At 43.6% G+C, this 13,008-nt stretch overlaps 1 protein-coding gene across 4 annotated transcripts in view; it reads right to left on the bottom strand.

The window, feature by feature from the left end:
* The window catches only part of FNDC3A (fibronectin type III domain containing 3A), a 208,098-nt gene that overhangs the window by 119,931 nt on the left and 75,159 nt on the right, over positions 1-13,008 (bottom strand). For all 4 annotated transcript variants that reach the window (XM_075919050.2, XM_075919051.2, XM_075919052.2 and 1 more), the window contains one exon: positions 7,887-7,962. In XM_075919050.2, coding sequence (XP_075775165.2) covers positions 7,887-7,962 — 76 coding nt within the window. The remainder of the gene's footprint in view (positions 1-7,886; positions 7,963-13,008) is intronic.

The raw sequence follows: 13,008 nt of genomic DNA, 5'->3' as shown, positions 1-13,008 counted from the left end.
AGCATAGATTGAACTACAAGCCTTTGTGATACACAGAATGGGGAATAGGTGGTCCTGGATGTTGCAGGTTTACAGCTGTGGTTATTCTTTTGTTGGAGGGAATGGAGTTTCCAAGGGATGGAGCTCTCAAGGGAGGTTCTACCAATGAGCTTGGCCCTTAGGAGACACGGCATACTTTCTGTGCTTTGTCTCTTCCCCATGGTATACTGTTTTACAACAAGTGTCTCTAGAGGTGACAAAACTTCACTAACAAATGAAAATGCTCTGTATTGCTTAGAAGGCTAGAGTGATCTGATAACTCCACATGCGGCTGCCAGAATAGTGCTGAATGGTGAGCTTGCTGGCAGTGTTTTCCTGTGGAAAAGAGAGAAGAGCTGGAGTAATACTAGCAGCTTTTCATTTCTGCTGTGATCTGAACAGGGTGGAGCTCATTTGGGGATGGCATGGATGGTGCTATGCCTGCATCTGTATACCATGATGAGTGCTGCTACCTTTTAGCTAGAATAGGTTGGATCTGGGCTGCGTGACTCATGGGTCTATTAATGAAAAAGGAGAGAAGCTTTCTCAGAGGAAGTCTATCTTTCTGAGGATGGAGATCTTCTTCCCATAACACTTTCTTTCCTCAGAATCTGCTCTTCCTCTCTTCATCCAGAAGGAACTTGTCACATATGGTTGTGAGAGCTTGGAAATATGAGCAATTTCCAGCCTTGGAGTTCTTCAAAGTACACAAGCTGTACTCCAGTGAAGGATGGCTCACTGAATATGGGGCAGAGCACTCATAACCTATTCCATTCTCTTCTTTTCTTGAGGTTTCTCTCAATCGGTCTGAGTACCCTCACCTGCTGGAGAAAGAAACCTCCAAATTCTGAGAGCCAGCAATTTCTTTATGCATAAGGAAGGTGTCTTTAAGGTTTTTTTAATTGTATCCTTTGGTATATATGGTTGTGACTACTTTCTTCCACTATTTGATCTGAGGAAGTGGGTCTGGCCCACGAAAGCTCATCATCTAATAAACCATCTTGTTAGTCTTTAAAGTGCTACATTGTCCTGCATTTTGTGTCTTTAAGGGTATGTCTACACAGCAAAGTTATTTCAAAATAACAGCTGTTATTTTGAAATAACTTTACTAGCATCTACACAGCCAAACCACTATTCTGAAATTAATTCAAAATAGCGGAGCGCTTATTTCAAATTTGGTAAACCTCATTCTACAAGGAATAACACCAGATTCGAAATAGCTGTTTCGAAATAAGTGCTTTGTCGACACATATCGAAATAGAGGGCCTCCAGCCTTCTCAGGATGCCCTGGTGGCCACTCCAGCTTCAACAAAGAACACTCCACTCCCTCCTCCCTCCCCAGAGCCCTTAATAGGGTTGACTCTAGCCACAGTGCCTATACCAGCTCCGGCCCTGCCAGCCCAGAGCCAGCAGTCACTGCCCCTGACCCAGTGGCCCCAAAACATGAGCCAGCAAGTCATTAGCAGCCAGCCCTCCACCACTCCCCAGGAGCAGTCTATCAGCTCCCAGGAGCCTGCCAGGGCCTGGAGAAGGCAGACACCTTCCTGGTCTAGGGTGGAGATCATGGAACTTATTCAGGTTTGGGGGGAATGCCCCCAACATCCATGATCTCCACACTAGATGGAGGAATGCAGCCGTCTATTGCAGGATAGCTGCCAGCCTGGCCACCAAAGGCCACATGCGAACTCAGGAGCAGGTTTGCATGAAAATCAAGTTGGTCCGGTGAGACCCCCCAACCCTGAGCCCTGAGCTTCCCCTCCCCCTTCTTCCTCTTGCTTCCCCTTTCCAGCTCCCTCCTCCCAGGTTTCCCCTCCCCTCTCCTACCCTCTCTCTTCCACTCTCCCACCTCCTTTTCCCATTCTCACCAGAGTTTCATTTCCCGCCTCCCAGTTTTGTTAAATAAAGAGAGCTTGTGTTTATGAAAATACATGTATTTTATTTAATATCAGGAAGGAGGGTTAGGGAGGGGTAAGTGGAAGGACATGAGGGAGGAATGAGGCACAAGCTCCCAGTGAGGCAGACCAGGGAGGCTTTAGTGCTCCTCAAGATGGAAGCTCTCCCGCAGGGCCTCCTGGATGAAGGCCTGGATGAATTTAATTTCAAGAAAAGGAACCACACAAAAATGAGGAAGCTAGTTAAATGGAAATTAAAAGGAACAACCACAAAAGTGAACTATCTATAAGCTTCATGGAAACTATTTAAACACAGCACTATATAGGCTCAAACTAAATGTATATATACACCAAGGCTGCATCTAGACTGGCATGATTTTGCGGAAATACTTTTAACGGAAAAGTTTTTCCGTTAAAAGTATTTCCGCAAAAGAGTGTCTAGATTGGCACGGATGTTTTTGCGCAAAAAGTACTTTTGCGCAAAAGTATCCGGGCCCAGTATAGACGTGCTTTTGTGCAAGAAAGCTCCGATGGCCATTTTAGCCATCGGGCTTTTTTGCGCAAAAAATTAAGGTGCCTGTCTACACTGGCCCTCTTGCACAAGTATTCTTGCACAAGAGAGCTTATCCCTGAGCGGGAGCGTCAAAGTATTTGCGCAAGAAGCACTGAATTCTTACATTAGAATGTCAGTGCTCTTGTGCAAATTCAAGTGGCTAGTGTAGACAGCTGGCAAGTTTTTGCGCAAAATCTTGTCAATCTAGACGCACCTCAAGTGTATTAAAAAAAAAAGCAATGATCCAAAAAAATGCCACCATAGCTAAATAGCAGAGCAAAAGAGGCAGTTAGAGGTGAAAAAGACATCCTTTAAAAATGGAAGTCAAATACTTCTAAGGCAAATAGAAAGGTGCATAAACTCTGACACGTGTAAAAAGAATTCTGAAGAGGAACTAGAAAGACACAAAAATGAATAGCAATTTTTAAAATTGTATCAGAAGCAGAAAGACTAATAAACAATCAGCAGAGCCACTGCAAGATCAAGGTGCTAAAGGAGCAGTCAAAGACAAGGCTGTTGCAGAGAAACTAAATGAGTTCTTTGCATTGATCTTCACTGCAGAAGACATGAAGAGATTCTCACACCTCAGTCTTTTAAGGTTACAAATCTGAGGAACTGTCCAAGATTGTGATGTTAATAGAGGATGTATTGGAACAAACTGATAATTTAATAGTAATAAATCATCAGTACTACATGATATTCACCAAGAATCCTGAAGGAACTCACACATGAAATTGCAGAACTACTAACTGTGGTATGTAATCTCTTGCTTAAATCAGCCTTTGTGCCAGATGAATGGAGGACAGGTAACGTAATGCCAATTTTTAAAAAAAGGTTCTCGAAGAACAATAGTTACGAGAAGTAAGTAACCTTTTTTTCTTCTTCGAGTCATTGCTCATGTCCATTCCATGTAGGTGACTCCAAAGCCAAATCCATGGAAGCAGGGTTGGAGACTATAGACAGACAGACTGCAACTGTCCTGCCCACAGCCGCGTTGTGCTTGGACCGCTGCACAATGGCATAGTGACTTGCAAAAGTATGCACTGAAGACCAGGTGGCCACCCTGCAGATATTCACGATGGGCACCTGAGCCATAAAGGCAGCAGACGAAGCTTGGGCCCTGGTGGAGTGAGCTGTAATGGGGGAGCTGGAACATGAGCCAGCTCATAATATGCCCTGATTCAGCAAGTGATCCAGGATGAGATACGCTGAGCTGACACTGTAATACCCTTCATCCTGTCAGCTATGGAAACAAATAACTGGTGGGACTTACAAAAGGGTTTTGTTCTAGCCAAATTAAAGGCCAAAGTATGTCTAATGTCTAAGGTATGTAGAGCCTGCTCTGTTTCTGTCATGTGATGTTTTAGGTGAAAACCAGGTAAAAATATATCATGGTTGACATGGAAATAAGATACCACCTTAGATAAAAATGTGGGGGTGAGGAGCAAAGCCTGACCTTATCCTTGAAAAAAGACGATATAAGGGAGGTGTGTCTAAAGTTAAGGCCTGCAGTTCTGAAACCCACCTACCAGAGGTAATGGCCAAAAGAAAGGACACCTTCAAGGAAAGGCGCAACAGCAAACACATTGCTAATGATTCAAAAAGGGGGAGGCATCAACTTAATGAGCAACAGGTTAAGGTCCCAGAGTGGGAGGGGCTGTCACATCTGAAGCTATATCCTATCCAACCCCTTAAGGAAGTGATACACCATAGGGTTCGCACAGAAAGTCTTACCCCAGGATCCCAAATGGAAAGCCGAGATAGCAGCTAGGTGCACTCTAACCAAAGAAGAGGTGAGGCCTCTGGACCTTAGGGTCCAGAAGGTGGTCTTAAGATAGAAGGGACAAGGGCTTCCGTGAGGAAGAAGCACTTCCTCTCTGACCACAGCATGACGTGCTTCCATTTTGCCAAATAAGTGGAGGGTTTACAACTTCCCAGCAAAACCCTTTGGATGCGCTCCTAACACTTCCTCTTCAAGGTGGTTAACCATGGAGCTTCCATGCCATGAGGTGCAGAGACTGGAGATTCAGATGGCAAAGCCTGCCAAAATCCTGTGAGATCAGGTTTGGATAGAGGGGAAGGGCTAAGCATGCTCCACTGAGAGGCTGAGCAGGGCTGGTACCAATGTTGGAACTCCCTGACCTAAAGTATCACCTTGTGAATCAGAGAGAACAGAGAAAGGCATACAACAGGACTGGAGGCTGGAGAACCAGAAGGGCATCTCCCAGGGACCCTAGGCTGTGGTTGAAGAGGGAGCAGAAGCGGGGACACTTTCTGTTGCTGCAAGTCGCAAACAGATCCAGGTGGGGAAACCCCCCACCTGCAGAAGATATCCGCTTTGAGGGACCATTTGTGCCCCTCAAAGGACCTGCTGAGATGGTCTGCCAGCACATTCTGTGCCCCAGAAAGGTAAGAGGCCACTAGGCAGATGGGATGGGTGATGCAGAACTCCCACCGGAGGAGAGCCTCTCGGAACAGGGGTTAGGAGCGAGCTCCACCCTATCTGTTTATATAAACATTGCTTCCGTGTTGTCTGTCAGGACCGAGATGCATCTGTTTCAAAGCCATGACAGGAAAGCGCAGCAAGCGAGGTGCATAAACCCTCAACTCCCTGAAGTTGATATGCAGGGACAGTTCTTCAGGCGATCACATACCTTGAGTCTGAAGGTCCCCAAGGTGGGCTCCCCATCTCGTATCAGAGGCATCCATCACCAACCAGATCAATGAGGAAGGGCTGCTAAATAGCATCCCTGCATAGACCATTGCCTCTTGCAGCCACCAGTTGGGGGACCTCAGCACATCCTCGGGAACTGTCACCATTGTCCATGGGTTGGAATGCTGGATTGTGAATCCACTTCAGCCACAGCTGAAGCAGGTGGAGCCAGAGCCTGGCATGCTGCACCACATACGTGCACGCTTCCATGAAACCCAGCAATCCCATGCAACACTGGACCATGGTAATGGGGGACAAGCGAAGCCTCAGAATGATCCCCTTTATTGCTAGGAAGCAGGCTGCAGGCAGGGAGACCATGGCCACGGTAGTGTCAAGGCAGGTCCCCATGAACTGTATTCTTTGGATGGAAATTAGAGTGGACTTGGCCTCTTTCAGGATGAGACCTAACCTGAGGAAGGTTACCCTGACTAGGGATATATGATCTAAGACCTGGGAAGGGGAGGAACTAGGGATGTGAAGACTAGTCGACTATCTGATAAGCAAATGTTTATTGGATAGTCAACAGGATAGTCTACTAGTCGTTTCCCCCCTCTATCATGTAGAGTCCTCAGCTGACCCCGGGCTTTGGTGCTTTCGCCTTTGAAGTGTAGCAACAGCAATTAGGGCTGTTGCTACACTTTAATGGAGGAGGCACCCTATTGACTAATTGAATAGTCAATGCAAAAATGCATTGACTATTGGGTATTTAACTAATCAAATACATAGCATTCTTAGGAGGAACCCCTTACGAGCCAGTCATCTAAATATAGGTACACCTGAACCCATCTTTTGTGCAGAAGTGCATATCATATAGAGGCAGCAAGAGAGGGAGAAAAAGGGGGTACTTCAAAGTGGCAGCACTGCACCCCCAGCTGATCCCAGGCTTCATGAAGTGCTGCCGTTTGAAAGGCCGGGTGGAGCCCTGGATCAGCTGGGGACTCCCCTGCTGACTCCGGGTTCTGAGTGGTATTGCTGCTTTGAAAAGCTGCGGGGAGCCCAGAGTCAGTGGGAGAGTCCGCAGTACACACCCTCAGACATTGTCTACTGGATCAGAATCTGCACAAAACTCTGGCCTAGTATACACTAGGAAATTAGGTAGGAATAACTGCATCGCTTATCAATGTGAAAAGTCCACATCATTGAGCAACACAATTAAATCAATCTAACTCCACCCACTCCAAAAGATAGCGGAAGGTTAGTGGGAGAATTCTTCCATCGCCATAGCTCCTGCTTCTCAGGGAGATGGAGTACCTACATTGATGAGAGTCCTCTTCCCTTCAGCATAGGTCCAGAGTGGTCAAATACTGGCTGGTAGGCTGGATCCAGCCTGCCAGAGTTAGTCTCTGGAGGAACGCTACCGCTATATTTACCTGTGCCTCCAAACGTACAGGTGATTGCAGCTCCTGTTGGCCATGGATTGCCATTCTCACCAATGGGAGCTGCAGGAAGCTATGTTCCAGTCCCAGAATGGTGATCTGTGGCCCATGGAAGCTGCAATTGCTGGTACCTGCAGAGGGGCAGGTAAATATAGTGGAAATGGCCTGCCAGGGTCTAGCCCTGTATAACCGTTGCTTTTTTATTGCCCACCCCTGGTGTATCTTCACTGAAGTGCTACAACAGTGTTACTGTAGCGCTTGAAGTGAAGACAAGCCCTTAGGCAACCGAATGCCTATCCTTCCCTGGCTTGTCAATTAATCTGGGAGTTAGGCAAGAGATAGGCACCTGGAAACTTAAGGGAAGCAGCAGTTTGCCTGCTAAGAGGCAGAAACATAGGTGCCTGGGAAACTTACTGCAAAAACGTAGGCACCTACAAGGTTTAGTGGGAGTTTTGTGCCTCACAGTAATCCTTAAATCTCCGATTTAGGTACCTAAAGCAAGGACTTGGGCACCTAAATCCTTTTGTTTGTCCAGGTCTATGTTTCTATCATGATAGCTGTTGTTCACTGAAGGTAAAGAGCAAGTGCCACTAAGAATGCATAAAGCTGACAGATTCGTGTCCTGCTAGTGCCAGCTCTTTTAGAAGTACTGTACTATATCACACCTGCATTGGTGAGCATATGGAGACCAGGAGCACACAGGAGAGTCTAATGCCAGAAACACTGCTGCTCTCACAACTGGGTGCCTATACATTCATGGGACTGCTGTGATAGTCACTGACTGCTTCCTAGTTCTGCTGCTGTTATAGTGGGTACCTTTAAATAGTCTCCAGAAGTAGAATGAAGATTTCATTTTTTTAAACTTCATTGCTAGTTTCCTCTCTGTCTTAAAAGTCCTTATGATTCATTTTATAGTTACCTTCAAATGACTGTCAAACAAATGGTTTCCAGAGTCAGTAATTTCAAAATCTGAATTACAACTCTAAGTTCTAAATTGAGATTTGCATGTAATAAATAAGCAAAACCATAACCATTGCTATGACACTTATTCACCTGCACTACAGACTTTCAATAATTTCCTCTGCAGAATTTAATTTTATGATATATGTAGAAGTACACTGGTGGTTATGGTGATGGTAGTGAAAAAGAACAAAATCTACACACTAGCAATAATGGGAATCTTCAGTAAACCTTTTTTTAAATCATATCCTCATCAACCCTTTTCTTCCACCTTCAAAAACCACACATTTACACAATGAAAGAATTTCTTGCAATACCTTTTGTTTATGCTGAAATAAAATCAGAATATCAAGGAAATACATTATTAACTTTACCTGTAATGCACTGAAACTGTCCATCTTCTCTTCTTATTGTAAAAGCCTCTCCTGGATTAACTTGCACCAGAATAACCTTAAAAATAAAAAGGTGTTTCAAACTGTTACACAGGAATGTGCCACATAACCCAGCACACCCAATAGGCCATTTAATGTCTACTTTCCTTTCCATAGCATGCTGCTTTCTAGCTTCTTCCCGGACAGAAATGAATTAAGGTAACATAAAGGTTCACACATGACTTACATATAGATCTATATTATAAAACATTTTGAAAGTTCAAAGATAAAGCTAAATACATCATGGAGGCAACTTTACATAATTTAATTTCTGAATTGTTGGTGAAATTTAAAGAGGTACTTCATGCTATATTATTCCAACTACAAATATGACCTATTAACTTGAACATTAATCAAAATATTATAGATAGCTTCATAAAGAAGGCTTATAATGCCTACTGTTTGAATATTAATCATAACTGCTTGGCAAATAGCTCTCAGCATGAGGGAAATATTGTGCAATTTCCTTCCTTTCATAGTGCAAGTATGTTTGTACTTTCATTAACAGATAAAGCATTACATAAATAATGATAGAATAACAGTACCAGATGTGCAGCATCAAACACTATATGTATATTTTTAATCATGGAAAACATCCTAATGTTGCAGAACTAACCTGCTTTTTGTCAGTTGTACATTACTCGATAGCTGAAATAAACAGAGGAAAACTGATCTGTATACCCAAAGCAGAAATCTACAACCTCTTTAGCCTTTTGTATATTAATTATTAGCCAGCCTTCCTGTGTGGAAAAGGGCTTTATAATTATTTAAACAACCTAATTAAAATTAAAAACAAAACAAAAGAACAAATTGAGTATACCGCACAATTCCCTCTTTAGACAGAATCTTTGGCTTCTTTAGTCTAGTTCGGACATTTGAGACTATCTGAACATGGTATTTGTCCTTTGCCTCACTTATACTACAGTGCAATGTATCTTACTGCACATCATCGACCACTATCCTGAACATTAAAAATTAGCATGCTAAAGAAAATATATTGAGTTTGTGCTTTTTTTTGTTTATTTTTATGGTGCAATAAAGGCAGCAAACAAAATGTAAAGTGTTTTTCCCTCTTGCCTATTTATTCACTTTGGGTACGTCTAGACTACGGCACTATTTCGCATTATATCCGGTATCCCGAAATAGTGATTTCCATGTCTTTACAGCATGCCCATTATTTCAAAATGCAATAGAAATCATGAGCATGCTCTTCTGACATCCTGGTAAGACTCGTTCCACAAGTATTAAGGGACTTGTTGGAATAGTGGTCTATTTTGAAATTTGGCACTGTATAGATAGCCTATTTCAAAATTTGGCGCTATCTTGAAATAACATAGCTTACTTCAAGCTAGCACCGCAGTTTTCATAGGTTATTTCGAGCTAGCGCTGCAGTGTAGATGCACCCTTTCGGAATAACAAACCACAATTTCCTGTTTTGCTAGAGGTCACCTTGGAGAACCAGATAATGAAGAAAGAACGTTCTCAGCCTTCCACTGAATAGGCAATAGTACTGAAACTTTCACAAAAATCTTAACTCTCAACTGTTTACTGGGCATTTAAGGGTTGAAGATGTTTAAAAAAAATTAAATGGAAATTCCTTTCCTGGACAATTGTTAATGGCTTACATTCTTAGTACTTGCAATGTCATAAACCTGCAATTCTTAAGCAGTACAGAGTACTATAAATAAAATAAACAAAGCTTGACATTTTAACTTAAAACACAAGAAAAAATATAAAACAATTAATCCATCTCTTCAAAAAATTCCAAAAGAAAACACGGCCATGAAGGCCACTTTTTAACACCCCATTGAGAAGAAAGTGGGTGAGGAGGGACGAAAGCATTTCCTTTCCCTGTTTGGCTGATTATCTTTACAGATTAAACAAATAAAATAAAATAAATATCACAGTTTTTAATGCAGATTTACTAGTGACTTAATGGGAGCGCCTAGACACTCAGCACTCAGTCAGGACACTTATTTCAGTGCCTAAATACTGATTTGGCTTAACTTTAAGCATCTCCTTTTATATTGTTTTGTTTTTTAACATTCCAGTTTATGTTGTGTCACACTGTACAACTCTTCATTTGTTCCTGGTATTACTTGCCTTTGAAAACTTCTCAGACGACCGGAATAAACTGGCTTCATGTCCATTTTATTTAAAAATGGAATGTGTAGGGAAATTAAATCTATGAATGTTATATATAAAATATACAAATGAAAGCAACACACCGTATTCTAGAACTTTTTCATGAATGTCTGACTAGAGATGTCAACGTGCAGTCAACTACATGATTAACTGACAAGTCTGTTTCAGAGGCAGCAAGGGGGAGGCGTGAATCGGTGCCCGTGAGAAGCTGGCTCCCCATGAGCACAGATCCATGGAGCCACTTGCCCCGCTGCATTGCTGCCTCTCTATCAGAGGCAGCAGTGCAGGGTCGGGGGGCAGGGGAGGCTGCTACGGAGCAGCCTCTGTCTGCAGTGGGCCCAGGCTAGCTACAGACAGAGGCTGATCTGTGGGACACTGGCACAGTTTCTGTGATGATCTCCCAGTTAGATTTTACTAAAGAAGATGACAAAAGCTTATCGATTTGGATGTACCAAGTTACCATTGAATCCAATGTGACAGAAAGTTCCCTAAATGTTGAAACTGCATTACAACTGTATTTTTCACTAATAGTCACTAACTATAGTGGAGCACATTCCATGACAAGGAAAGAGCATTTTACCAAGCACTTGAACAGGGCTCCCATCGGTCTTGAAAGTACCAAATTAAGATCCCAAGGTGGGGTCAGGTGCCTTACCCATGAGTAAAGCCCGTCCAGTTTATTAAGAAAACGGCTACAAAATGTGTTAGTAAAAATGGACCTGCCACATGCTCACCCCAGGTGAAAAGCCAAGATAGCCTCTAGGTGTGCTTTAAACAAAGACACTGATATCCCTGTCTGTTTCAGAGGTAGCAAATACTCCAAAATACACAGTACGGCTGCGTCTAGACTGGCATGATTTTACGCAAAATCTTGCCGCCTTTCTACACTGGCTGCGAGTATTTGCGCAAGAACACTGACTTTGTAATGTACAAAATCAGTGGTTCTTGCGCAAATACTCCGACGCTCCCACTCAGGGATAAGCCCTCTTGTGCAAATATTCTTGTGCAAGAGGGCCAGTGTAGACAGCCACGTTAATTTCTTGAGCAAGAAAGCCCAATGGCTAAAATGGCCATCGGAGCTTTCTTGTGCAAGAGAGCGTCTACACTGGCACGGATGCTTTTGCGCAAAGGCACATGCCAGTATAGATGCTCTCTTATGCAAATACTTTTAACAGAAAAACTTTTCTGTTAAAAGTATTTGCTCAAAATCATGCCAGTCTAGACGCAGCCTACTGGAACTCAAATGGGTGAGTCCCCTTTCGGTATTGATCAGATCAAGAACCTTTTCCATTCTGCAAGATACATGGCACTGGTGAATAGCTTTCTGCTCCATAACAGAAACTCTTGGAACTGTCCCAGAACACATTAACTCCAAGGAACTGAGACATAGAGCTTTCAAGCTGTGAGATAGACCCACAAGGCTCAGATGCATGCATAATCCTGAGAGATTAGATCTGGAAACAAAGGTAGGGTGATTGGTTTTTCTACTGAGAGATCTAGGAGAATGGTAAACCAATGTTGAAATGGTCAGGATGGCGATATCAGGATTAGACTCTCTCCATGTTTTTTATCTTCAGCTGGACCTTGTGTATGAGCAGAATGGGTGGGAAAGCACAGAAAATATGGTCCATTACATTGCATGAGGCACATTACATTGCATGAGGCTACATTTTAGTTACATACAGGCTACGTCTACACTGGCCCCTTTTCCGGAAGGGGCATGTTAATTTCAACTATCGTAGTAGGGAAATCCGCGGGGGATTTAAATATCCCCCGCGGCATTTAAATAAAAATGTCCGCCGCTTTTTTCCGGCTTTTAGAAAAGCCGGAAAAGAGCGTCTACACTGGCCCCGATCCTCCGGAAAAAGCGCCCTTTTCCGGAGGCTCTTATTCCTACTTCGAAGAATAAGAGCCTCCGGAAAAGGGCGCTTTTTCCGGAGGATCGGGGCCAGTGTAGACGCTCTTTTCCGGCTTTTCTAAAAGCCGGAAAAAAGCGGCGGACATTATTATTTAAATGCCGCGGGGGATATTTAAATCCCCCGCGGATTTCCCTACTACGATAGTTGAAATTAACATGCCCCTTCCGGAAAAGGGGCCAGTGTAGATGTAGCCACACTGTGTCTAGACTGGCAAGTTATTCCGGAAAATCAGCCGCTTTTCCGGAAAAACTTGCCAGCTGTCTACACTGGCCGCTTGAATTTCCGGAAAAGCACTGACGATCTCATGTAAAATCATCAGTGCTTTTCCGGAAAAACTATGCTGCTCTCGTTCGGGCAAAAGTCTTTTTCCGGAAAACTGTTCCGGAAAAGGGCCAGTGTAGACAGCACAGTAGTGTTTTTCGCAAAAAAGCCCCGATCGCGAAAATGATGATTGGGGCTTTTTTGCAGAAAAGCGCGACTAGATTGGCCACGGACGCTTTTCTGCAAAAACTGCTTTTCCGGAAAAGCGTCCTGCCAATCTAGACGCGCTTTTCCAAAAATGCTTTTAATAGAAAACTTTTCCGTTAAAAGCATTTCCGGAAAATCATGCCAGTGTAGACGTAGCCGGTCTGTTTACATGGAATACTGGTGTCTTTTTCTCTGTAGCCATTGTATCATCGCTGGCTTCCCTTTCAACAGCACCTGTAGCTTCAGTGCTCTAGCCCCTCTTGCTACCAGTGCCAGATCGGACCCGATCAGTGTTGGTGAAACCCATAGGGACTTTAAGTCCTGTGCTGCCTGAAATACCTCATGCCATTGATGGAAGCTCCAGTCCTGCACTCCTGTGGCTCCCCCTCAGGCTATGTTGATGCTGCAGGCTTCTTGCTCAAGGACAGCTGTTCTTGCGCAAAAACGTGCGGAGTTTCCACACTACAAGCCCATTTTTGCGCAAGAAAATTTACAGTAGATCGTCAGAAGAGAGGGCTTTTTGCACAAGAGTT

Source organism: Pelodiscus sinensis, chromosome 1 (assembly GCF_052426305.1).
Source record: "Pelodiscus sinensis isolate ZL-2025 chromosome 1, ASM5242630v1, whole genome shotgun sequence".
NCBI classification, from domain to species: Eukaryota; Metazoa; Chordata; order Testudines; family Trionychidae; genus Pelodiscus; species Pelodiscus sinensis.
Note: the sequence above shows the minus strand (reverse complement) of the source record. Positions and strands in the feature narration are given on the sequence as shown.